This window comes from Crocuta crocuta, unplaced genomic scaffold (genome assembly GCF_008692635.1).
Source record: "Crocuta crocuta isolate KB4526 unplaced genomic scaffold, BGI_CrCroc_1.0 scaffold92, whole genome shotgun sequence".
NCBI classification, from domain to species: Eukaryota; Metazoa; Chordata; class Mammalia; order Carnivora; family Hyaenidae; genus Crocuta; species Crocuta crocuta.
Genome location: NW_027528804.1, coordinates 5,109,747 through 5,135,433, shown reverse-complemented (window position 1 = coordinate 5,135,433; position 25,687 = coordinate 5,109,747). Strand labels below are relative to the sequence as shown.

The window sequence follows — 25,687 nt, the reverse complement described above, 5'->3', positions numbered from 1 at the left end:
GAGCTCCCCGGCTCCCAGCCGCCTCTGGGAGGCTCGAGACCTCCGCGAGGGCCGAGGTGGGAGAGTAGTTCCGTGGGGTCTTGGTTTCCTCGCTCCTTAGGAGGAAACCTCGTAATCTGCGGGCGCTCGCGTGCCGCAGGCTGACCGCTCTCTCCCTTCGGTGAGGGTTGTGCTTCCTCCGAGTCTGTTGCGGGCTCTCCCATCTAGGGCACGGCCCCAGGGACCAGGTCCCTAGAACCCTGTCTTGGACCTTCCTCGGAAGGTTTTGGCGACTTCTCTGTGCAGCTCCCTCTTTCCGCCTCTCCTGTTCCTCCGGCTCCTAGAAAGACCTCCCCCCGTGCTAGGCCTTCGGTGTGTCATGCTTTGATCAAAGGATTGAGATTCTTTTTCTGAGCGTCTGATGTCACTTTTCAGCTGCTCTGTCACTTAGTTTGGAATCGTGGTCTTTCCTCTTTCTGTGCATTTCCAGACGTGTCCCTAGGATATCAGCATAACTCAAGGCCAAGAATTCAGTAGAAGAATGAAACGGGCAGCGTCTTTAAAAAATATTTTTATTAGAAGGTTGCAAGAGCCTCCGAAGACATAAAGGGCAAAGCCGTTATGAGATGGCAACCCTAACATTGCACTCGGTGCGAATAGATTCAGTTTCCTTTATTTTGTGCATGTGCAGGTGGTCAACTTTGGAATTTTTTTTTTTTTAAGATTGGCATGTAGGGTGAGACATGAATATCCAATTTGGGTTAGAGAGATAACAGAAGCCCTAGAAAATGACATTTAAACAAAACCTAGTTCATTCATTCAATAAATATTTTTGAGAGCCTAAATTTCAAACACTATATAACTGAATGAAGTTAAGTCCTGGGCCTCATGGACTTATTGTCTAGTGGTATTAACGAATTTAAGCCAGGTAAAGGATTGGGAAGAGAGTTTTGCAGGTAGGAACTTGTACAGCCTCTAGTTATGAAAGAGGTGGTTTTGTTTATTTTGCTTTTGCTTTTTTGATGTTAGTGAGGTTTGGGGGGGGGATTAGGTGTAAGAAGGATGGGTTTGGGAACTTTGTAAATGGTTAGAATTGTGTAGAAGGAGAAAAAAGACCATTATACTTTGATCCCTAATAATTCTATAGCCATAATTTTATGGTACTTTGCAAAATAACAGAATGGTAGGCAAAAAGATATAGACTCTCCCTCATAAAGTACTCAGAGTTTTACAGAGAATATAATACTTGTGGGAGAAAAAAAGAGTATGGTTCAAGGTAAAAAGTCCTAGTACCATGAGAAAGCACTACCAGATATTCTAGGAGGGAGAGATTATTAGTAGTATTTGGGGTGGAGAAGGACACAACAGAGGTGAAGAGTCCTCATGGGAAGTAATATTTGAAAGTAGAATTTGGACATCTAAAAATAGGTACAAAGATTCCCAGACAGAAAAAGCGGGTAGAGGTGTCAAGGCCAGCTAATGGCTCTGCTGTAAAGAGAATCTGTATATGAAGATTTAAAGTTTTTGTGCCAGTTCATGAATTGTCTTTTTAAATGGTAGGTCAAGAGATTAGGCTTTATTTTGAAGACAGTAGAGAGTTTTAATTTTTGAAGAAGAAAAATAAGGAAGAAAGAAAAATATGTTTTAGGAACATTAAATGGCAACAGTGTTGAAGTAAAGGAGAATAACTAGATAATTGCTATAATACCAAAAAGAAAGAAAGGAAAAAAAAAGGCTGTTATAAAGACCTGAATGTGAGTTCTAGCAATGGAAGTGAAAAACAGGAACAAAATGTGAGAAATATTGCGGAGTTAGAATCCACAGGAAAGGCCTGCTGATTGTTTTGTTGTAACGAATAGGAGAAGACTTAGTGAGGAAAGGATTTAGGCCTCAGACCAGATTAACAGAAAGTTGAATCGTTCCTTGAAAAAAGTGCAGGACAAGGAACTTTTGGAGGAAAGTATTCATAATAGCTGTTTTAGTCATAACTCAATTTGAGATGTCATTAGGGCAATCAGGTAGACCTATCTACTAAGCAACTGGAAACGTGGGATTTGAGTTTAAGTGAGATTGGAGTGGTGATAAATGTGAAACCATCTGCCTAGAGATAATATTTAAAACATGATAAATAGAAGATAACCAAGGAAGACAGTGGAAGCAGAACTAAAAAAGATAGACGAGAACAGATACTTGGGCAATACCAAGAGTGACAGGGCTAAAAAGGATGAACCAGAGGAAGAGTAGTCAGAAATAGAGAAGAAAAATCAAAAAAGCTAAGTGTAATCAAAATCAAGGAGGAGAAAGTTTTTGAAAGGAAATGAATAATATGTATTCACTTGGCCAGCATTTAAGGAGTACCTGCTACCTGCCAGGCACTCTGCTAGGCACACAGTTAACAGCAGTAGGTAAGCTCAGTCCTGTGATTGTCCTCATGGAATTTACATTCTAGTGAGAAAGACTGTGTACATAATTAACAGTATAGTAACTCTTCCAAACTATTCCAGGATGTTTGGGAACCATATAACAGTAAGACTTCTTAATTTGTTGGGAGAATGTGGGGAAAAAAAATACTGAGATATGAAGGATGAATAAGATGGGGATGGGACACTTTCTACTGCTGTGCTGAGGTGAGAGAGTATGATCTGTTGAGAGACTTAAACTAAGTTGTATGGCTACAACAAGGAGTGAGGAGTAGGAATAGTCTGAGATACTAGGTAATATTTAATGAATGTGTACTCTGTGCCAGGTGTATATTTTACATGTACTACCAGATCATGTAGGGCATTAGAGACCTCATTAAGGATCTTGTTCTTTAACCTTTGGACAGCAAGAAGTGAAAAGGGCATTTTAACCCAGTGGATAATAAAGATGTGGAGGGAAACAAGTGGTTGTGGGGAGACTGATCAAGCTAATATGGTAGGCCAGGTAATAGATGATGGTATCTTGGTCTAGGGTGGTGGTAGTAAGGATTGAAAAAAGTAGATGAATTTGAAGTATGTTTAGGAGGTTTGGTGATTGAATGCAAGGGGATAAGGGTTGAGGAGGTAGAAGGAGTGGCTGATACCTGGGTTCTGGCTGGAGCAGTCAGATTAACTATCATTTGAGAAAGGGAATGCTAGAAGATCTGGTTGGGAGACAAAAGAAGAGGTTATGAGTGGTTCAGTTAGGGACATGTTGAATAGGAGGCACCAGTGAGATTCCCATTTAAAGCTGGCATTTGGATCTTGGAAGAGATAGATGAGCTGGAGAGATAAATTTATAATCCATGGCAAAAGTGTATAGATCAAATTGTCTAGCACAGTAATTCTCAAACTTTTGAAGTGGATTAGAATTACCTTGAAGGTTTAATGCAGATTTCTGCACCCGCTCCCAGAGTTTTTTCTTCACTTGGCCTCGTGGTAGAGACCAAGAGTCTGTATTTCTAACAGGTTCCCAGATAATGCCTGTGCTGCTGACCCAGATGTCACATTTTGAAAGGAAGGTGTAGAGCAAGGTGAGAAGAGACCCAGAACTCATTTATGTTGAAGTGGAATAGAAACCTACAAAAAGGTTAAGAAACAAGTAGGAAAAAACAGTATCTGTTTACCTAAAGCTGTGAATATATTGGTGAGAACATTTTCATGGAATGGTGGGACATAGGCCAAATTGCAGGATTAAATGCACCATAAGTAGAAGAATGAGGAAAGGGAGTATAGAATGAGGATGACTTTCTGGAGGAGGTTTTGCTATAAAATGAAGAAGACTGGATAGAAGAGGCTTGAATATATTTAAATGTAAAGGAAAAGATGCCAGTAGAAAGGAGGAGGTTGAGAGAAAGGGTGATGGAAAGGACATAGTAAATAATCCATAGCTCGGGGTCCAGATGGGGAAGGAAAAAGTAGGATCCAGGTACAGGTAGCATTGCATGGAGAGCCACCTCTTCATTTATCAGGTGGGAAAAAGGAAATGATGGGCACAGGTAAGTTTGTAGATGTAGTGGCAGGATGTTAATTTATTTTCTCTCTGACAGCTTTTGTCTTCTCTGTGAAGTCAGCGAAGACATCTACTGAGGTAGAGTAGCAGTTTCAAGGAAAATGGAGAAAGTGTAAATGAGCTTGGAAGAAAGTGGGGAAGTGAGTTGACAAGAGAGGCATGATAGGATTGCTGTATTGTGTTGAGTGCCTAGATGAGATTGGTAACTCTGAAGATACAGAGTATATATTCATCCCAGCTTCACTTATGAGTTTGGGTGCAGGCAGGGAGAAGGTAAGTAACAGGACGGATGACTATAAAGTAGATGAAACTATAGGACTGTAGAACAACGGTGTTTAGAGAAGAGAGTCTTTGAAAAAGCTGGACCATGGAATACAGGATGGGAAGTAAAATAACATACTGCAGGGTCACCTGGGTGGCTCAGTCAGTTAAGTGTCCAAATTTGGCTCAGGTCATGATCTCACAGTCCATGGGTTTGAGCCCCATGTTGGGCTCTGTGCTATCAGCACAGAGCCTGTAGCCTGCTATGAGTTCTGTGTTTCCCTCTCTCTCCCCCTCTCTGGTGCTCGTGCTCTGTCTCTCAAAAATAAATAAGCATTTAAAAAATTTTTTAATGACATACTGCAAATTAATCTAGAAGGATAGAAAGAGATGGAAAAAAGAGATCATTGTTTAGTTAGATTTTCTGTGCTATATGCATTTGCCATAGATGATTCCTATTGTGAGCTAAGAATTCTTATTGAGGATTAGAATTCTAAAAAACAAAGTCCTAGGTGTGTTTCTATGTAGATATAGATATAGATATATACAGATAGAGATACCTGAAAGAAACTTAATGCTTTAATGGTAGAATTAATTTAAAATCTAGGTATTGCTTTAAAAAAAGAATGGGGTTGCCTGGGTGGCTCAGTCAATTAAGCATCCGGCTTTGGCTCAGGTCATGATCTCACGGTTTATGGGTTCTAGCTCCATGTCAGACTCTCTGCTGACAGCTAAGAGCCTGGAGCCTGCTTCAGATTCTATGTCTTCCCCTCTCTGTCTCTGCTCCTATCCCACTCACTCTCTGCCTTTCTCTCCCTCAAAAATAAACAAACATTAAAAATTAAAATATATATATAAAACAAAAATAAAAAAGAATGTCAGAAATTTATAATTACTACTTTAAAAAATGTCAGTAACCTAGAAATGTGATAGTAGTGGTATTGTGGGTGTGAATTCTTAGCTCTAATCCTCAGTAAGAATGATACGGCTCTTTTCCAGTTTGTTTTGGTGATGGATTTTGGAATATACAGGGAAGGAACTATATAAAAGTTAACATAATTTGGTACAACTCCAGGAAAATATTTTTGGATATAATAATAAAAGAGATAAATTGAGAAATTAGTTGCTGACCTCTTTAAGAACTTCAGTAGATGAAAAATAAATTTTACTCCGTGTGCATTTGCCAGTAAGAAAGGAGAAGTAATAGAAACCAGAAAAAGCAATATAAAAGGGTGAGGAAGGGCACCTGGGTGGCTCAGTCAGTTGAGTGTCCAACTCTTGGTTTCGGCTCAGGTCACGATCTCATGGTTTTGTGGGTTTGAGCCTTGTGTCCTGCCCTGAGCATGCAAAGCCTGCTTGGGATTCCTTTCTCTCTCTCTCTCTCTCTCTCTCTCTCTCTCTGCCCCTACCCCACTTGCACTGTCTCTGTTTCTCTCAAATAAATAAATTTAAAAAAAATAAAAGGGTGAGGAAAAGTAAGGTGGAAAACTAAAATATAAATGATAGAACATTTAACTGTGAGTGTTTTACTTTAGGCCCAAATACTGTTTTCTGTTTGATGTGGGAAAGAAGTTGAGGCAAGGAGATGCCAATAAGGAGAAAGCAGAGGGAACCAAGGAACTGGAGGCCTCTATAAATTCAAAATGAAGGTGGAATGGAAAGCAAGAAATGGGGGAGGGAGGTGAAGAAGGTTGACCTGGTACCCTGAAGAGGTTCCTTAGTGAAAACGGTGGAAGAGATAAAATAATAGAGATTATGGTCAAAAAGGAGAATAGTTGTGTCTGCATTAAGGTTTTGGTGGCTGAAGATGAAGCTCCTTGGGATTGAAGTACTAAGTAAACAAAGAGCAGGAAGCTGGAGAATATCATCAATATAGATGCTGAAATTGCCAAAGAAGATGGTGGGGAGAAGGAAGAAGATGAGCCTAGTGCAGATGTTCCATACTTTAGCAACCATGAAGGTATAGGTGTAGATTTCAAAGAAAGATGCTGATAAATGGTGCTCATGGAATGTTTTTCCAAAAGCAGCATATGGAATAAGGTCTTGTAGACCTCTTTGCTCTTTGAGTAGAAAGTCAAAGGAGCACCACTTGGGAGACAGTGGTAAAAAGGATATGTCATGGGGGAAATAGTAAAGGTAAGGAGATGCAAGCAGTGCTTGAAAAAAAAAAGTAGAAAATATAGGGGAATATATACATAATGAGTAGGGGCTAGAAGATTATGGGCAGCTAACAGTGAAGTTCTTGTGGAAAGAGGGAAGGCCTGAGCTGAATGAAAGTGCCGGAGGGCCTTTTTAGGGAAAGGTAGTTTGTACCTTAAGCAGCCTTGATGTATATATAATAGGGAAAGGAAAACTAGAAGTTGCTAGATAAACTAAAGCAGTGAACTCCAAACTTGTCTCATCACTCCGTGAGTATATTGAGCAAACTTCCATGTATGTGTGAGTTATCAATTATATGTATACACTGCTATCATTCTGTGTATTAATAGCTTATCTTTAATACATTAAAAAAAATTCTTATTTTTTTCCCTTGTATTCCACTGTGAAGACCTTTGGGACATGTTAGTAATTTAGGGCATGGGCACAAAGCCTGTTCAGTTTTATAACTGCAGGATCATATAAAAAGAACTGACTCCAGGGTTCCATTTGGAATGTTGGTGTTGATGACATGACTTCTGTAGTGTTAAAAGCTAGGCACTGACTCTTGTCACCTAATCCATATTGCAAACCTTTTATCTGTTATTATGGAAATACATAACAGTAAATACTTTGCTTCTGGTTTCCAGCATAGAAATTTCAAGTAAAGGTTTTTCTAGTATATAGGAAGGATTCTTCTCAGTATTAACCCTTTGGTCAGTACTTCATAAAACAGATTGTTCTGGCTAAGTAAACAGTGTGCTCTTTAATTATAAAAAGTTAGCTCGATAAAAAGATTAAGCCATACTCCCCTGGAGCACTCAGGAGGAATGGCAGGTTTACTGTTTTCATCCTGGACACGTTAATGAGGAGCTGTTTTCTCCTGAGATATGTATAGTGACCAGTCTATACCATGAGTAATTTAAAACCTTTCTGTATCTATCGTCTATATATATGATGTATGTAATAATACAGTCTTAAGTGACAGATTGCTTCTCAATTTTCATTAAATTACTAATTTAAAGTATTGGCTTTTGGATTCATGGATGATTCAGGTATTTTAGTAGAGCACAGAATTTGGCAATACTTTTGAGGCTATCAGAAAGGTATCTAATACCTTCTTGAAAACTTAAAAGAAAAGAAAAGAAAAGAAAAGCCTGTGAGTGTGGGTGTGGGGGTGTGTTTCCTGTCAAAAGTTGGAAAGGGATTGGGGAGAAGTAGATGGGGAAAAAACAAACAAATTTCATCTTTAGTCTGAACTTTCGTATGCCAACATTCAACCTACAGCAAGCTTTAATGGCTTTATAAACCCCTGAAAATGAGAGATTACTGTGGAATTGCTGATAGATCTTTAACTCTAACAGCACATATGTGTTGCATTATTACAGTATTAACCTCAAGGATAGAAGACAATTTCAAGCCCTAGAATATTGATCAAAGGATTGAACACAAAGTATACATTTTTATTTTAATAATTCCTTTCCTGGAGTAGTATTTGAAAAAGTGACACAAGAATTAGAACCACATGATAGCATCGGTATTAGTTGAAAACAAAACTTTTTAATGTTTTGGAATTTCATAAGTCTTTGATGTACATCTTCACTATATTTTAAGCTCCCTAATGACACAGAGCATTATCATAGGCCCTATGGGAGAGATTTTATATTATGTACATATATATTTGGTAGTAACTATGGCACCATTCCTCAGATACCTTGCTTTTTAAAAATAGGGTAATGCATGAGATACCACAATCTAAATGTAATCCAAAAGATTATCTTAGTCTGTTTTCTGAGACATTCAAGAATGGAGCTTAGTACTAAGGAGATTTTTAAAAAGATAGTTGAGATAAAACATGCAGCAGTCACTTTTATAGCTCACCACCTGATGTTTCCTTTAACCATTGCTCTCCTGCAACACCTCAGTCCCCCAAATCTTTTTTTTTTTTTCAGTAATGGAAATAAGGTTTGAGAGAAGAAATTTTGACATAGGGTAAACCTGACCTAAACACACCAAGATCCTATACACTGAACTGTATGTGTATAGTTTAAAACAGTGCAGAAGGGGCTCTGTGGAAGGGAGAAGCTTATCTGGATTTAAAATTCAGCCATGGGTCTGGATACATACAAAACTGATAAGGTCCTTGCTTCAGAGGAAAAGAATTTGGTAGGGATGACAAGGAAATTTACTTTTCTGTAATAACCTTTTGGACATTTCAGATTTTGTATCATGGGCACAGTATTACCTATTACAAGCAAAAGGACCAAATAGATAAACTTTAGCATAGATAATTGCTTATTGTCTCTAAATTAATCCCCCCTCTTTCTTATTTTCTTCAGGTGTTTGCAATGGCTGCTGCTGTAAACTTGGAACTTGATCCCATTTTTTTGAAAGCACTTGGCTTCCTACATTCAAAAAGTAAGGATTCTGCGGAAAAGCTAAAGGCACTGCTTGATGAATCTTTGGCTCGAGGCATTGATTCAAGTTACCGTCCTTCTCAAAAGGTACCTATGTGAATAAAACGCTTGGGGGCAGTTTTGTAAGGGCTGCCGTAGAACAGTGTTAATATTTAGACCATCACAAAACAATCTCCCTGCCAAAATAATCTTTCATTGTGGCATGAAGAAATTATATTCTTTAGTGTTCTTTTCTTCCTTCACGCTTTCAGAGAACTTTTACTCTATGTAGAAAAGTTAGCTGGGTGTGAGGGACATTCTGTTCTACTTTATGTGTAGGGAAACACACTTACTTATGATTTAATTTCTAATTATTTCTCATCCAAAAAATTTTTAAGCTTTAACCATAACTTGTAATTATTCTCTAATGTTTTACAGGCAAAAAAAATTGTGAAGTAAAAGGATAGGGATTTTGCCATGAAGTAGATTGAATATGGATAGGATACTTTAAGGGGAAAAGGAGGTTTATGGATAAACTGTGACAACTGTGTGGCTCCAACTTTGATAATAACAAAGCAGCCCAACAACTTTATGTGAAAAGAATATACATTTTGGAACTAGACAAACCTGTTTTGAATCCCAGCTTACCTCTTACTAGTTGTGTAGTAATAGACAATATATCTTGAACATTTATTGTGTTTCAGATATTTTTCTGCTTGGTGTATGTGTATAATTAATTTTAATTGTGATAATGATTACCTTTGAAATAGGTGTTATTTATTTTCATTTAAAAATAAGGAAACTGAGGTGCACAGTAACTTCATTTCACCTAGCCTCTCTTTCTTCATTAGTAAAATGAGGGTAATTAGGTTTAACTTGCAAAATAGTGAAAATTAAATGAGATAAAGTATGCAAGCCACCTACTGCAGTATCTACCTGGTACATAATAGGCTCTTAGTGAATGGCAGCATTTATTATATTCATAATACCTGAGACATTCTTTCAAACCTTTCAAAAGCTCTAGAGCCCTGAAACTCCAAAGTCATCCAGGTCTTTAGACCCAGATAACAAACTGAGAAAGAGAAGACAGGATTACATCACTAGGTCAGTTTAATCCTCTGTCTCAAACTAAAGATGGGCCCAAGTTCCAGACTCAGTGCCCAAGTACACAGTGGTATTTGGTCCCCGGTCTTTTTTCAACACTAGCTCTAGTATTCTCAAGCCTTTTTATTGTCCTTTGAATAATAGCATCATTGTGTCCTTATTTCTTCTACCATTCTCATTCTGGTAAATTCAGTGAGTTCAAACTGACCAAATTATACAACTCTGCAAAACACACCAGTAAATTCATCCTTCTCTGAATATTGATAATATCCCAATAGATAAAACCTGTTATTACTAAAGAAGCAGTACTATATTTTGAGAGTCTAAAACAGAAGAAAGTTCATCTATTAAAGTACATGAAAAATTTGTTTTGATTAAAGGCCTCCTGCCCTTACATTTCTAACTGGAGTTACTTCTATTGGTCAATTTAGAGAAAATATTTTGTCGATATTTAAAGAGCATGGATTCACTTAATTGTAGTCTTCAGCTGTCCATTTCTAGCTCTAGAGAGAGAATCACCTGGAGGCATGGTGGGCTTATAAACATTGACAACTGGCTCTCCAAATGTAATTTCAACATAAAAATCAGTTGCTGTCTTCATTTATATCATTGAGTAAGTCATATGTGAAATAATGAACTTAGATGGGGCACAGTCAGTTAGGTGTCTGACTCTTGATTTTGGCTCAGATCATATCTCCTTGTTTGTGAGTTTGAGCCCCATGATAGGGTTTTCTCTCTCCCTCTCTCTACCCCTTCCCCCTTGCTCTCTCTCTCAAAATAAAATAAACTTTAAAAAAAAATAGTAACTTAGAACTGAACTCATCAGTGAATGACTTGTAACTTTTTTGCTGAATTAGATAATAGTTTTCAAATGCTACAAGATTATGTTTTTAGTTTTTTATATTAAAGACACACTTTTAACTTACCTGCATTACTAACATTTTTTCCATCACTTTACGAAGTCTACATGAATGGTCACTGAACTTCCTGTAAAGTATCAAATAGTAAATATTTTAGGCTTTGTGGGCCATGTGGTCTCTAGTACAATGATCTAATTCTGCCACGGTGGCATGAAAGTGCCACAGATAATACATAAAATGAATGAGTATTGCTGTGTTCTAATGTAACGTTATTTGTAAAAAAAAAAAAAAAACAGGCAGTAGGCCAGATTTGGCCTCCAGGCCTGTTTGCCAACACCTCATATACACAGTCAGCACAGTAAATCAAGTGTAGCTACCAGGGAGTCTAAAGCCCCAATCTTTATCCCTTCCTCATTTCTTCCTCCTTGGAGGTTACTGCTGTTCTGAAGCTAATGTATATCATTCCTTTTTGTATTTTTCTACATTTATCTGCTCTCACAAAAAAGCAGACTGCACTCAGATGTGCTAGTTTTATTTAGAATGGTAGTAAATGCCCTCCTATTTTGGAGGGTGATTCCAAGGAGCTATTATATACATAAACTTTTTATACTTTAGTAATAGATAGCAAGTATAAATATCAGCAAAGTGGCAATATAAGAACACAGATTAGAAGCATAAAACAATAAAAACCCAAGCCAGAAACTGGGTGAAATATTTGTATATCATGTGTCTGATGAAGGACTTGTATCCAGAACCTATGAAGAACTTTCTAGACTCATTAATAAAATAAACATCTCCATTTTTTAAAAGAAGGTAACAAATTTTAATAAACCCTACCAAACAAGATAACATATAGTGCAGACAAGCATTTGAAAAACTGTTTAACATCATTAGACATTAAGAAAATGGAAATTGTATCCACAGTGATAATTACTGTATACCTATTAGAATGTCTAAAATTAGAAAGATTAACTGAACCGAGACTTGATGAAGATATGAAGGAACTAGGACTCTTATATACAACTGGTAGAAATGTAAAGTGGTATACTACTTTGGAAACTGGTTTGGCAGTTTTTTAAAATATTAAACATATACCTATCATAATCCAGCCATTTCACTCCTAGACATTAATTCCAGAGAAATGGGAGTAAATGTCCATACAAAAGTTTGTACATCAGTGGTCATAATAACATTATTTGTAATAGCCCCAAACTATAAACCAATATCCACCAGTGGATAAATGGATAAACAAATGGTATAGCCATTTGGTAGAATATTATTCAGCAATACATAAGGAATGAACTATTGATAACAATATGAATCAATATCAAAATAAGTAGGCTGAGTGAAAGAAGCCAGAAAAAAGAGTAATACTGTATGATTCTGTTCATATAAATTTCTAGGAAATGTAAATTAATTCGTAGTTCCAGAAAGCAGTGGTTGCCTGAGGGTGGGGGGACATAGTTTCTCTAGGATGTATACGGTTAACAGTAATTATAGTGGGCCACAAGGAAATTTTGGGGGATGACAGATATGTTTATTATATTGATTGTAGAGATGGTTTCACATGAAACTTACCAAGTTTTACACTTCAATAGGTGCAGTTTGTATACCAATTATTTATCAATAAATCTGTTTAAAGAAATAGATGTTACATTGGCCTAAACATGATAATTTTTAACTGAAAATCATTTACATTTATGATCTACTTTTTACAATTGGTTAGAACATTTGATTATAGGTATTTTTTTTTATTTCATCTCTTAGGATGTGGAGCCACCCAAAATTTCAAGCACAAAAGCTATTTCTGTTAAGCAAGAGCCCAAAATATCCTCCAGTCTTCCTTCTGGCAATAATAATGGCAAGACCCTCACAACTGAAAAAGTAAAGAAGGAAGCTGAAAAGAGACCAGCTGATAAAGTAAGAATATTAATTTTTTAGTTTTTAAAAAAGGAAATTATTTGTGCTTATAGGCGGGAATAATGCTTTGGTTTTCTCTCCTTTTATATAATAATAGGTAAAAGTACACAATAATTACTCAGTAAACGTATTTGGATAATTATAGATGTTGATTTTTTGAAAAATGAGTAAAATTTAGAAACTTTTTTTTAACCATATACTGGAGCCATTGGCAACACTCATTTGAGCCCTAGGTGATGTACTAATCTCAAATATAAGCTTTAATCCATAACTTAAATATAAGTATTCTAAATGGAACAGTTGCTGAGAAGAAAAGATAGGAAAGAATAAAGATGTAAGTGGCTAAATGTGAAATTTGTTACAGGATGATGTGTACCTTAACAGAGCTATACATAAATCTCAGATTGCCTATTTTGAATGCCTTTTGCACATAGTCAATTATTAAAATTACCTGAGGGCTTTAAGACCGAAAACAGATGAACATAAGGGAAGGGAAGCAAAAATAATATAAAAACAGGAAGGGAGACAAAAATATGAGTCTCTTAAATATGGAGAACAAACAGAGGGTTACTCGAGGGGTTGTGGGAGGGGGCATGGGCTAAATGGGTTGAGGGGCTTAAGGAATCTACTCCTGAAATCATTGTTGCACTGTATGCTAACTAACTTGGATGTAAATTAAAAAAAAAAAAATAGATTAAATAAAAAAAAAAAGATCTTAGCACTGCATAAAAAATACATTAAGAAAAATCTTTAGTAATCCCTGCCCTTAAGGTAGAGTATTTTAGTCCCAAATGTTTTCATGCTTTAGCTAAATATTGGCTGTTCATAAACTATATTTTCTGTGCTTTTAAATTTATATAAATAGTATCATACTATACACATATACCTTTTGGCAGCTTACTTTTTCATCACTCAAAATGTACTTTTCAAATTCATCTCTGTGATACATGAAGATCTGAATATTTATTTCAGCTACCATGTAATATTTATTCAGTAAATAAATCAGTTTATCCGTTTCCCTACTGATGAGCAATTAGCTTATTTCTCCTTTTTTTCCATTACAATGGAGCTTCAGTGTGCTGCTTTAAAGATAAATCTTTGTGCACATGATGATAGTTTCTATAGGATGCATATCTGTAAATGGATATAATAGGATAGGTACCTCTTCAGCATTACTAGACATTGCCAATTACTATCTAAAGTACATGTACTAAATTTATATTCTCACAAAGAAAGTATAAGAATTGCAAATTATCCATATCTTACCAGACTTTTTCATTGTTGCCAATCTGACAGATAGATCTATAACATTTATATTTTAAAGAAAGGAACCAGAATTTGCTTTGAAGGAAATATGGCAGTGTCTGGATAACTGGTAGATGGTTTGTTATTTACTTCTTTTCAATATATTTTAAATATTGGTAGTTTATAATTTAAAATAAAAAGTAGCCTTAAAAATAGGCTTGTTAGTGCTGTGGCTTCTCAGGGTATGTAAGTAAATCCATTGAGCTTCCAAAATTCTTTAATGGATAAAAGAATACAAAGACAAATATAGTTATATGCTAAAATGCTCTGAATTTTTTTATTTCTACCTTGCTGGTTCCTTTTAATGTATTAATTATGAATTTATTAGACGTCTTCTACAGATCTTTAGTGTTTATAACTGCCCCTAACTATGTCAAAATATCTATCAAGTGAACTTGGTCTTTGTATAGTGTCTATCTTATCCAGCTCTCAGTCATTTAAAGTTTATTCTAACATGGTATTTACTGATTGGGTGCTCGTTATAGATGAAATCAGACATCACTGAAGGAGTTGACATTCCAAAGAAACCTAGATTGGAGAAACCAGAGACACGGTCCTCTCCTATTACTGTCCAAACTAGCAAGGATTTAGCTATGGCTGACCTTTCCAGTTTTGAGGAGACCAGTGCTGATGATTTTGCCATGGAAATGGGATTGGCCTGTGTTGTTTGTAGGTAAGTTCTATCTTTCCACAGAGTCTTTTGTTTTTGTGAAGAACAAACAAAAAGAAAAAAAATTCAGATCAATTGTTGGGTATTTTTCTTGTGTTCTTATTACTTGGAGGTGGATAGGAGGTAGATAAGTAGATTATTCTCTGTGAACTACCCATATAACAATTTAACATCTTGAAAATTGTTAAATATCTGTTCTTCCTAACTGTGGCATCTTTAATCTATTATGTCATAGCAGCATTTTCTGCTGCTGATTCATGAATGAATCATGTAGGTTATTCTGAGTGTTGTTTTAAAACATGGATACATAATTATAAAAACATGGATAATTTTGCTTATGAGAAGATACATTGTAAAGATCTGAATAACTGAATTTGAAACTCCTTGATGCAAAGGCTATATTTTTAATTGTTCATGGCTTTTACTGCCTAGCACAACAGAAACGATTAACATCTTTGTTGCTGTTTTCTTCATGAAAATGTTAGCTTCTGGTGCATTAGAACTGAGTAAATAAGTTTTTGTGACCCTTGTAGAGAATGAGTTAATATACTTCTGAATAGGAACATTTGTTACAGCTTCATTGTTTTCACGTATATTTATTTCAGCCTTTATCTACCATAAAGTTTATCACTTTTAAATAAGAAATGAATGGTAAAGTAATAATGGAAAGAGAACTAGTAACTGTAACCTTCCATCTAGAGAGTTACTATGATAGTCTAAGGCTGTGGTGATTGCTTTTTGAGCTGTTGGAATTTATATATTTAAAATTTTATTTATTTTGAGAGAAAGAGTAGGGAAGGGACAGAGGGAGAAGGTAAGAGAGAATTCCACGCAGGGTTTGCACTGTCAGCACAGACCCTGACATGGGGCTCAATCTGACAAACCTCAAAATCATGACCTATACCAAAATCAAGAGTCGGACACTGAACCAACTGAACCACCCAGATGCCCCAGAATTTATATTTTTCTGAGACACATCCTATTCAGCTGATAACACATTCATTTATTTGTTTGTTTGTTTGTTTAAAATGTTTTATTTATTTTTGAGAGAGAAAGACAGCGTGAGCAGGGGAGGGTCAGAGAGAGAGGGAGACATAGAATCTGAAGACAGACTCCAGGCTCTGAGCTAGCTGTCAGCACAGAGCCCGATGAAGGGCTCAAACCCACGAACTGAGAGATCACGACCTGAGCCGAAGTCAGACGCTCAACCGACTGAGCCACCCAGGCGCCCCAACACATGTATTTACTGAACACTCATATCTGCATAGTAATATGCTAAACACTATAGATAATTAGGTCCTCTTTCTACCTTTATATGTAAGTCAATTTAAATATATAGGCAGCTTATTTTTAATGAACTGTACCTTAATAAAGAATACAGAACAACATGTAGGTAACAAATATAAAGAAATTTAATAGAAGCATAGAGAAAATATTATGAGACTGTCAGATGACTAGCCAAAGTCTCCTCCCTTCTCGGAGAAAGAAAAAACTTACAATGAGAAATGACGAAGGGAAGATAGTCAAATTTAGTTACTAAGGCACCTTATATTCATGGTTGAGCACAAGCTTTAAAGAGATAGAATACTTGTACAGGCTACATGTTAGAGCTTGTTATCTTGCTGTTTGATTTTCTGGGGTTTTTACCTTCTTTAATAGATATCACATTTAGCAATATAACCCTAAATGGCTTTAAATTGTTGCATTCAGGGGCGCCTAGGTGGCTCAGTCGGTTAAGCGTCTGACTTCAGCTCAGGTAGTAATCTCACGGTTCATGGGTTTGAGCCCCGCGTCAGGCTCTGTGCTGACAGCTCAGAGCCTGGAGGCTGCTTCAGATTCTGTGTCTCCCTCTCTGTCTGCCCCTCCCCAACTCGCACTCTGTCTCTCAAAAATAAATAAACGTTAAAATCGTTTTTTTAATTGTTGCATTCAAGTAAGTGCAGTGTTTAATGGTTATTTTCTTAGGCAAATGACGGTGGCATCTGGTAATCAATTAGTAGAATGTCAGGAGTGCCATAATCTCTACCACCAAGACTGCCATAAGCCCCAGGTGACAGACAAGGAAGTAAATGACCCTCGCCTTGTGTGGTACTGTGCCCGATGTACCAGACAAATGAAAAGAATGGTAAGAATCTTTTTTTGTCTTCCATTTTAAATGGTCTCTGTCGTTGATACTTGCTTTTCAAAATAAAAATTTGAACCTTTAGATAGTTGAAAAAAAATAAATTACAGGCACTGATTAAGTGTTTTATGTATAGTGTATATGTATGATTTATGTATTATGCCTAAACTCTTAGACCATGTTATACCCATTTTTCTCTGTTCAGCTTTTAGCTTATTCTATTATAGATAAACAAGACTGATTAGAGGCTGATAAACAAGATTGATTAGAGACTCACAAAATATTAATATTTGTTACTAGTATGTCACTGCATTTACAAACATTTAGAAATGCTATAAAGCACTGTGGGAAATGGTGAGATACAAAGCACTGGTCTCTGGTGAGTCTGGAAAGAACATATTGAAAGTGTCTATTCCTGAGTGGCTTAAACCATCAAACTCACAAGCTGTTTACAGAGGCATTATTTGTATATACACCTGTGTCTTTCCATCTGTGTTTCCCTGTTCTTCATTCTTTCCTTCTCATTGTCTGACCATTTATCTCATTTTCCCACTGTACTTTCTCTTTCCACTGCTCACTAACATAACTGCCTTTAACACCATACTGAAATGTGTTTCCATTTGTTATATTGAATGATTCTGTAACTTTTATTCATTTTCCCTTAAAGAAATCAAGAAGTTGTTATTTACATCAGTGGCTTATTTGCTTCTTGTCTTCTTCTTCCCCTTAGATAGGAACTCTTGATCGAAGAGTTCATGTTTGTTAACCAAATAAATTTCTACATAGACTTTTCTGGTCAAATATATCTTCTTTAAAGTTAGGAGTACTTAGTTAAAAGTAAAAATTCAGGATACCTATTTTACTTTTCATTCAGTTAAATCAGAAATAGGAAGTGTTTGGGGTGCCTGTGTGGCTCAGTCGGTTGAGCATCTGACTTCGGCTCAGGTCATGATCTCACAGTTTGTGGGTTCGAACCCTGCATCAGGCACTGTGCTGACACTTTGGGGCCTGGAGCCTGCTTCAGATTCTGTATCTCCCTCTCTCTGTCTTTTTCTCTCTCTCAAAAAAAAAAAAAGAAAAAGAAACAACCAAACAAACATTAAATATAATATATATATTATATGAAATGTTTTTATTTCCTATTAATAGTATGTATACTTTCAGTTTGTAACAGGGATTTTCTGTGACAAGGCAAAATTTTTCAGCTTAGTCTGATTTTTATTTAGTTTATTGTTTAAACTAGTCATCTAGGACCTCAACCAAATGATTATGGGTGAACAATATAGTGTATTCCAGAGCACTGAAAGAAGTAGTCACTAAGAATTGATAATGGTAAAAATAGTTTGTGACCACAACATCTTTCTTTAGTATACCTTCAAAGGTTTGTTTGTTTTTTTTACTTTTATTTTATTGTAAAGTCACAACTAAGTAAGCACTATTCTCAAAGTATTTTCTCCTCCGTTTTATATGGCTTAGTTTACACCAAATCTGTACTTATGGTTCTAACCCTCTTTCTGGAATGGACTTTGACAGCTGACCCCATATCCTAGAGTAACTTTAACATGTTTAAAATTGAAATTGTTTTCTTCTCCATTCAGTTTTCCCCCAGTTGCTTGAACTAGAAACCATTATCCTTGATGCCTCTCTTAATTCCATATTCCTTCGTTTACCAAATTTGCTGGCTCTACCTCTTATACATTTCTTGACTCTGTTCATTTTGCCCTTATTACCTTGCTCTACAAATCCCCCACTTCTTGTCTATTGCTTTAGCCTCTTAAGGAGGCTCCTTGCTTCCTTTCAATCCACTTTATTCACTTCAGTTAAAACAATTAGAATTATTCTTCTAAAGTACTTATCTAACTTTATCTACTTAAATATGCTCAGTGACTCTCAATTACTTACATAATTATACACATTAGAGTGAATATAGAGACTTTCTCTCTCTGACCCAAGTCTATCTTTGTATTCCTTTCTCCCACTGCTTCACGATATACACACATATACTCTGGCCATGCCAGACTAAGTGTATCATTCCCTGAATATGTGGTGAACTTTCCTGTTCCCATACGTCCTGCTTCTCAGCTTTTCTTCATCTCAGCTATCTTTTATTCTTTATCTGCTTTACTAATTAAATATGTAATTCATTAGATCAGTAAGACCATGTCTCATTCATTAGCATAGCACCAGAGCAGAGCTCAGGACTAGACACATTCTACATTCTGTTGTTCTCAGTTTCAGGTATGTAAAATGGAGGAAATGTGGATTAGTACCAGAAATAGTCGATAAGTCTAGTCCATATATCCTGGAGTCAAAGTGCTGAATGGAGAGCCGTGACTCATGTTAAAACATGATTAGAATTCGCTAAGAATACACTTGGAGAAATACCAAAAGCCATGATCTGAAGTGAGCCTAAAGATCAGGATCCAGTAAACACAAAATAATGAGAGAAAGGAATTTGGAAAAGTGTGGGTGCTAAACCTAGTCATTCTAACTATAATTGCTTTCAGTGAGGTTCTGATACGTGCATTGGTTATTACTCCAAGATATCTTAGAGTTACTATAAATAGCACCTTATATCCCCATACTCTTCACACTAATTTCTCCCAAATAGGGCAAGTTCTACAGTACACATTATTATAGGAACACCTAGTTCCGATGTTGTGATAGTGTGTGGTAGGCTCCATAATCATTCTTCAGTTCTATAATGTTCTCTTTACCACGAATGGTTTTTTTGCCTCAGTGCAATGTTGGAGATTCATATGACTTATTGCATTGGTTTTTCAGTCTAGGGAAGTAACGCACCTACTCAGCGGCATTTAGCAATACATGATATTTTTGATTGCTGCTATACTGGCGATTATTGCCCTGAGTGGGGAATTTCATACTTTCTGCAATATGTGAAGCAATCACCCAGTGAAAAATTATAGTACCTTGTTGAGCAATACCAAGTCAGTGATAATATCCTAGTTCCCAAAACTAGTATTGCCATCAAAGGACCAAGGGCTTTCTTTGGGTGTTTCTTACTCAACTTGCAAGATGGCCAGGTGATGTAGAGGAAGCAGAACATCCAAACATGATCTTCTAGACAGAGGGCCTTTCTTGGCCTCATTGTAATGAATCTTCATCTGCTAATGCATACAACTTAGGTCAGTCTTCAGAGTCTAACCTCTGAGAGATGTGGATTGAAGGAAATGTAAGCTTGAGAGCCATGGTTATGGAACCATGTGTTTTTTTATTTACTCTGAGGGCTGTGTTCTCGTAGCATGGTTTTGTTGTAGAGGGTAACTTGGCCCTCCTTTACTGCTAGTTGAGATATTTTACCACAGGTAGTCTTATAGCATCCTTAATAATATTCTTCATCTGAATATTTCTTAGTAAGTGATGTTTGAAAGTAGGTATACTTTTATATGGAAAGCATGTAATATAAAAAATTGGATGAATTGAAACCTAAGGATCAAAATTACATAAGGATCAAAACTTCAGAAAGATCCATCGTTTATCACCAATAGTTCTTTTATCCACATTCTGTACTTAAAATTGCATAATTGATCCAGAGTACCCTTTAACTCCCCTTCAGTTATTTAGAGACGTATGTCTGAATATTAAGAAAAAAGCTCTCCTAAGTCTTATTGATCAACTATAATAGATAAATGCACTTCATCACAAGTGAAGCTCACTGATGACAGTTTGTGATTTTCTTTTTTAAAGAAACAATTTGGTTTGCCTTGTTTAAATGGTATTTAATCAACCCTAATCTACATGATTTCTAAAGCTTAATATTATCTTTACTGTTTAGAAGTAAAACCATTCATAGGATGATGATAAAAAATAATTTGCCCAAGAATCTGTATTTTCAGTGTCACCACAATATTTTGTAAATGTTCAGCTGTATTTCAATTCAGTGAGGAGTCCGTGACAGATTTTTAGGCGTGCATGTGCGCACGTGTGTGTGTGTGCGTGTGTGTGTGCACATTCAGTTAATATTTTGTATCTAATTTGATCCACTGATTTTTTTACAGGCTCAAAAAACTCAGAAACCACCACAGAAACCAGCCCCCACAGTTGTATCTGTAGCTCCAGCTGTCAAAGATCCATTGGTTAAGAAACCAGAAACTAAACTCAAGCAAGAGACAACTTTTCTAGCATTTAAGAGGACAGAGGTCAAGGTATAGTACATTCCATTTTATCTAAGATTCAATTTTAATTTAATTGACTAAAAAATACTTGAGAGATACCTGGATGGCTCAGTTGGTTGAGTATCCAACTTTGGCTCAGATCACAATCTCAGGGTTTGTAGGTTCGAGCCCTGTGTCAGGCTCTGTGCAGACAGCTCAGAAGCCTACTTTGGATTCTTTGTCTCCCTCTCTCTCTGCCCTTCCCCCACTCATTCTCTGTCTCTCTCTGCCTCTCTCTGTCTCTCTCTCTCTCTCTCAGAAATAAATAGACATTAAAAAAAATTGAACATGAAATCATTTTATGGCAAATAAGTTAACTTGGTTATCATGTTTATTCTGATTTAAAAGGTTTGGTATTTTTATGATAAAAACGAATACATTTTTTACTAAGAAAAAAATAGTTTTCCATTCACATTAAAAAGTAAATAGCTTTCTAACTAGGATAATGGATAATTTTTACTTACAGTAAAAATTGAGAAATTTATTTTCTTTACTAAAATACTAAGAAATTACTTGTTTTGGATTGTTTGTGTTCTTTTTACTTTTACGTGTCCTGATAGTATTATAAGCCATCTGTCATTCTGTTGAAAAGCAATACCAGTAACAGCAAGCCATTAAACTAAAATGCTATGAACACAGAACTTGCTTTCTATTTGTGTTTCATAAGTGTTGGTCTTTTTAATTACTTCAGATGGGTTTTCTTTTGTGACGTTTGTTGAAAGATCATTTAGCCATATGGCAGATAGTTTTGTGTTAATAGAAAAGGAAAAAATTAGATTTTTCATAACTGAAAATTAAAAGTTTACTACACTCGTGTCCTTTTACTTTCTTTACTATCTCTTTTTCATTACCATTGTGCATTCCTCCAGGAACTTGTAATTTATGTGCGGTTTATCTTCCTGGATAACCTTTTGAGAAAGTTACTGTGTGATGTATAATGTGAAAAAATACCCTATTTTTCAGAGAACGTGAACAGAACTTTGGACTTTTCTTCTCAACACTCTATTCTGATCACTTTTCACATGGGTTAAAAATGCTTTTTATCAACTCTCCCAGATTTCAGATTTCATGTATAACTGCATATATTTTAGGCATGGTCATTACCATATTGATAAATAAAATACTGTTTATAAGACTTAATCTTTTACCTATAATAAATCTAACAGTTTTGGGACTCTTCTTAAAAATATAAAGGTAGAGAGAGTGCTGGTGAGAAGTTCAATTTGTAATTAATTTGAGCAAAGTACATTTTTGCCCAATATCAAGGTGAAAAAAAATCTGTCCTCATGTGAATAAGAGCAGTGTTTATATAATGATGCTGGTATCACTGTTAGCTTTTGACTGGCCAAGGAAGTTAATTAGAGAAACTAAGGTGTTATATCTTTAAAAAATTCACCTGGGAGTGAGTCAGACCTGCCTGAAATGTCACTGTGCAGCTCATGTGGCAGGTAATAAAATGCTTTATACAGAGCAAGGATCTCTTCTTGTGTGATAGTTTCAGTGGAAACCTCAACAAATTGTGAAAATAAAGTTATGAAACCTTTTTAATATATCACCAGAGCTGTATAATTATAAATAATTAACATTGCAAATCTGTACGTATTTTGCAATGCAGGGGCTATTTGCTCAAAATTGGTGTTGGAACATTTTTTTTTAATGGATTCAGGGGCCACTTGGGTGGCTCAGTTGGTTAAGTGTCTGACTCTTGAGTTCGGCTCAGGTCGTGATCTCACAGTTAGTGAGTTCGAGCCCCACATCGGGCTCCTGTGTGGATAGAGAGGACCTGCTTAGGATTCTATTTTCCTCTCTCTCTGACCCTCCCCCACTTGCTTGCTCTCTCTCAAAATAAATAAAATAAACTTTAAAAAATTATTTAAAAAATGGATTCAGAATCTGACACATTAACTCAATAAGTAATTATCAAATGAATCTGTTTATCTCAGACATCTTCTAAATGTCCTAGGTATGAGCATTTGTGTTCATTAAGAGTGGATTCTAGAGGTGCCTGGGTGGCTCAGTCGGTTAAGCATCTGACTTCGGCTCAAGTCACGAGCTCACGGTTCGTGGGTTCGAGCCCCACGTCAGGCTCTGTGCTGACAGCTAGCTCAGAGCCTGGAGCTTCCTTCAGATTTTGTGTCTTCCTCTCTCTCTGACCCTCCCCTGCACATGCTGTCTCTCTCTCTCACTTTTTCAGAAATTTAAAGAAAAAACTGGATTCTGTTTTTGAAATGATCCAGAAGCCATTTGGAGCGAAGTCTAAAGAATTAGATGCTTTACTGATCTAGATATTACTTTATTTGGGTGAAAAACAAGTTAAAGCTTTAAATCTGATTTTCTGATAGAGCTTGTAACTGAATCTAAAAGCAGTTCTCAAAAAGGAATTTCATACATTTCTTTTTTGGAATCGTTAAACAAGAATTTGGCATCCCAGAATTTCTGCTTTGGAAGTGGTAGCATCCATTAGCTATAGATAAGTTTAATGCTTGTGGGGTTTTTTTTTTCAGATTAGTTTCATAAGAACTTAATGTGGTGGTGTGATTTAAATTTCCCAAACTATTACTTCCTGTATAAAAAGTCTAACAATTAAATTTGTTATATATTTAAGAATATTACATTATGTGTTAATTATACTTGGCTCTAAAGCAATATTTATCTTGTTTTTTAGACATCCACGGCTATTTCAGGAAATTCTTCTAGTACCAGTGTTTCGTCTTCAGTAACTAGTGGCCTAACTGGATGGGCAGCTTTTGCAGCTAAAACTTCTTCTGCTGGTCCATCAACAGCAAAGTTGAGTTCAACAACCCAAAATAATAGTGGGAAACCTGCTACCTCATCGACTAACCAGAAGCCTGTGGGTTTGACTGGTCTGGCAACATCATCTAAAAGTGGAATAGGTTCCAAAATAGGTTCCAATAACAGCACTTCACCCACTGTACCATTGAAACCACCTCCACCTCTGACTTTGGGCAAAACTGGCCTTAGTCGCTCTGTTAGTTGTGACAATGTTAGCAAAGTGGGTCTTCCTAGTCCAAGTAGTTTAGTTCCAGGAAACACCAGCCAACTCAGTGGGAATGGAAATAGTGGGACATCAGGGTCCAGTGGAAATACCACTAGCAAAACCACTTCAGAATCGAGCAGCTCTCCCTCAGCATCCCTTAAAGGTCCAACTTCACAAGAGTCACAGCTCAATGCCATGAAGCGATTACAGATGGTCAAGAAGAAAGCTGCCCAGAAGAAACTCAAGAAATAATGTGGCCAAGTAGGTTTTTATTTGACATTACCCTAAAATCTTATCATTAGGAGATAAACTGTAATATACTATAATTTAATAAAAATCTTCACAATGAAATTTCCATTATTTCTTACCTTAAAATGTAAAATGTTATTTAGTAAAATTTGCAAATCTTTTTATTTTAAATCTGTTTAATATTTTTATTTTAACAGTTTCCATAGTATATGAAAACATTGACTAGAATGATTAATTCTTGGGGTTTCCAGGTGGCTCAGTCGATAGAACATCACTCTTGATCTCAACTCAGGTCATGATCTCATGGTTCATGAGTTGAAGCCCCATGACAGCATGGAGCATGCTTGAGATTCTGTCTCTCCTTCTTTCTGCCCCTCCCTGGCTCGCTCACTTGCTCTCAATAAGTAAATAAATAAATAAGCAAACTTAAAAAAAATAAAGTAATTCTTGATGAGAACTTTTAGAATCCCAAGAGACTGGTAGTATATGTGAATTTAAAAAAAAAGGAATAGTTTTATCTTCTAGCAAAGCCCCAAGAATTAATCCTGCTGAATAAGGTGCCTTACAAGATGGCAGGAAAGGTACTTTAGAAAGTTTTCTGCTTTCTCCTAGTATTTCAGATACTCGGTGTTAGTCCCCGGCCTCATTTCATGATTCTCCCTCTTGCCCCAAATATCTCATCTCCCCATTTTCAAAATTAATTTTTTATAACTGATTCCTCATGTTTCTGTATTATATCTTTTTTATCACTGCATCAATTATTTAGGGATGTATCTCTTCCATAGATTGTGAATTCCCATGCCCTTTTAATGCAATGTTTTTCTCCCATAACCCACTTTTCCTCATATTGCCAGTCTAACATCTGCATGTAGTTGGTACCTAATAAATGTTGACTTTTGATTTATCCTGGTTACGCACACTCCTGAGAATTCTTGAGTAAATACCCACTCCAAAAGTTTATCCTAGTTCTATATACTCCTGAGAATTCTTGAACAAAGTACCCACTCCGAAATAATTTCCGACTGTTTACAAGCTGGTAGCTTCTTCGTATACCATAAAAAGAGAAAGGGCTACTTTATTTTCATTGCCCAAAAGTATTGTAGCATTTCAATTTTAGTTAACTTTGTATAAAAGAGGTTCCTGTATCATTATTAAATCTTGAAATTATTTTGATGTGTACATTGTTAAATCACAAAATGTGAGGGGTCTGAGCTGTAGCCTTATTTGTCAATTTACAAATTAGCCTACTCTTGTTTTACATATAGCTTTTGACAGAAGATAGGAGGGAGGCTTTCTGGCCCAAAGAAACAGTTTATTACAGCAAAATGCAACAGCCATTTTCTACTTCACGAATACCTCATTTCATCCAGAAACTGGAAGTCCAAAAAATTCCTTCATTTATTAAACTATGAAGCAGCCTTATTCCTTCAACTTGATGTGTGCTACTAAGTCTTTATAAACCTCTAGTCTCAAACCCTGTCCCTAATCCCTCACTTTTTCTAACATCTTCTAAAATACATTGATAAAAGATTTCTGGGAA

General features: G+C 36.1%; 1 protein-coding gene across 2 annotated transcripts in view; it reads left to right on the top strand.

Annotated features, from left to right (window-relative positions):
• Positions 1-25,687, top strand: part of INTS12 (integrator complex subunit 12) — a 25,956-nt gene extending 269 nt beyond the window's left edge. Inside the window, exons 1-7 of one of the 2 annotated variants that reach the window (XM_077755774.1) lie at positions 7-56; positions 8,688-8,852; positions 12,476-12,628; positions 14,419-14,606; positions 16,569-16,728; positions 20,745-20,891; positions 23,566-25,687. In XM_077755774.1, coding sequence (XP_077611900.1) covers positions 8,697-8,852; positions 12,476-12,628; positions 14,419-14,606; positions 16,569-16,728; positions 20,745-20,891; positions 23,566-24,150 — 1,389 coding nt within the window. In that variant the 5' untranslated portion in view covers positions 7-56; positions 8,688-8,696 and the 3' untranslated portion in view covers positions 24,151-25,687. Of the gene's footprint in view, positions 1-6; positions 57-8,687; positions 8,853-12,475; positions 12,629-14,418; positions 14,607-16,568; positions 16,729-20,744; positions 20,892-23,565 lie in introns of those variants that run through there. The other variant, XM_077755773.1, reaches the window with a different exon arrangement.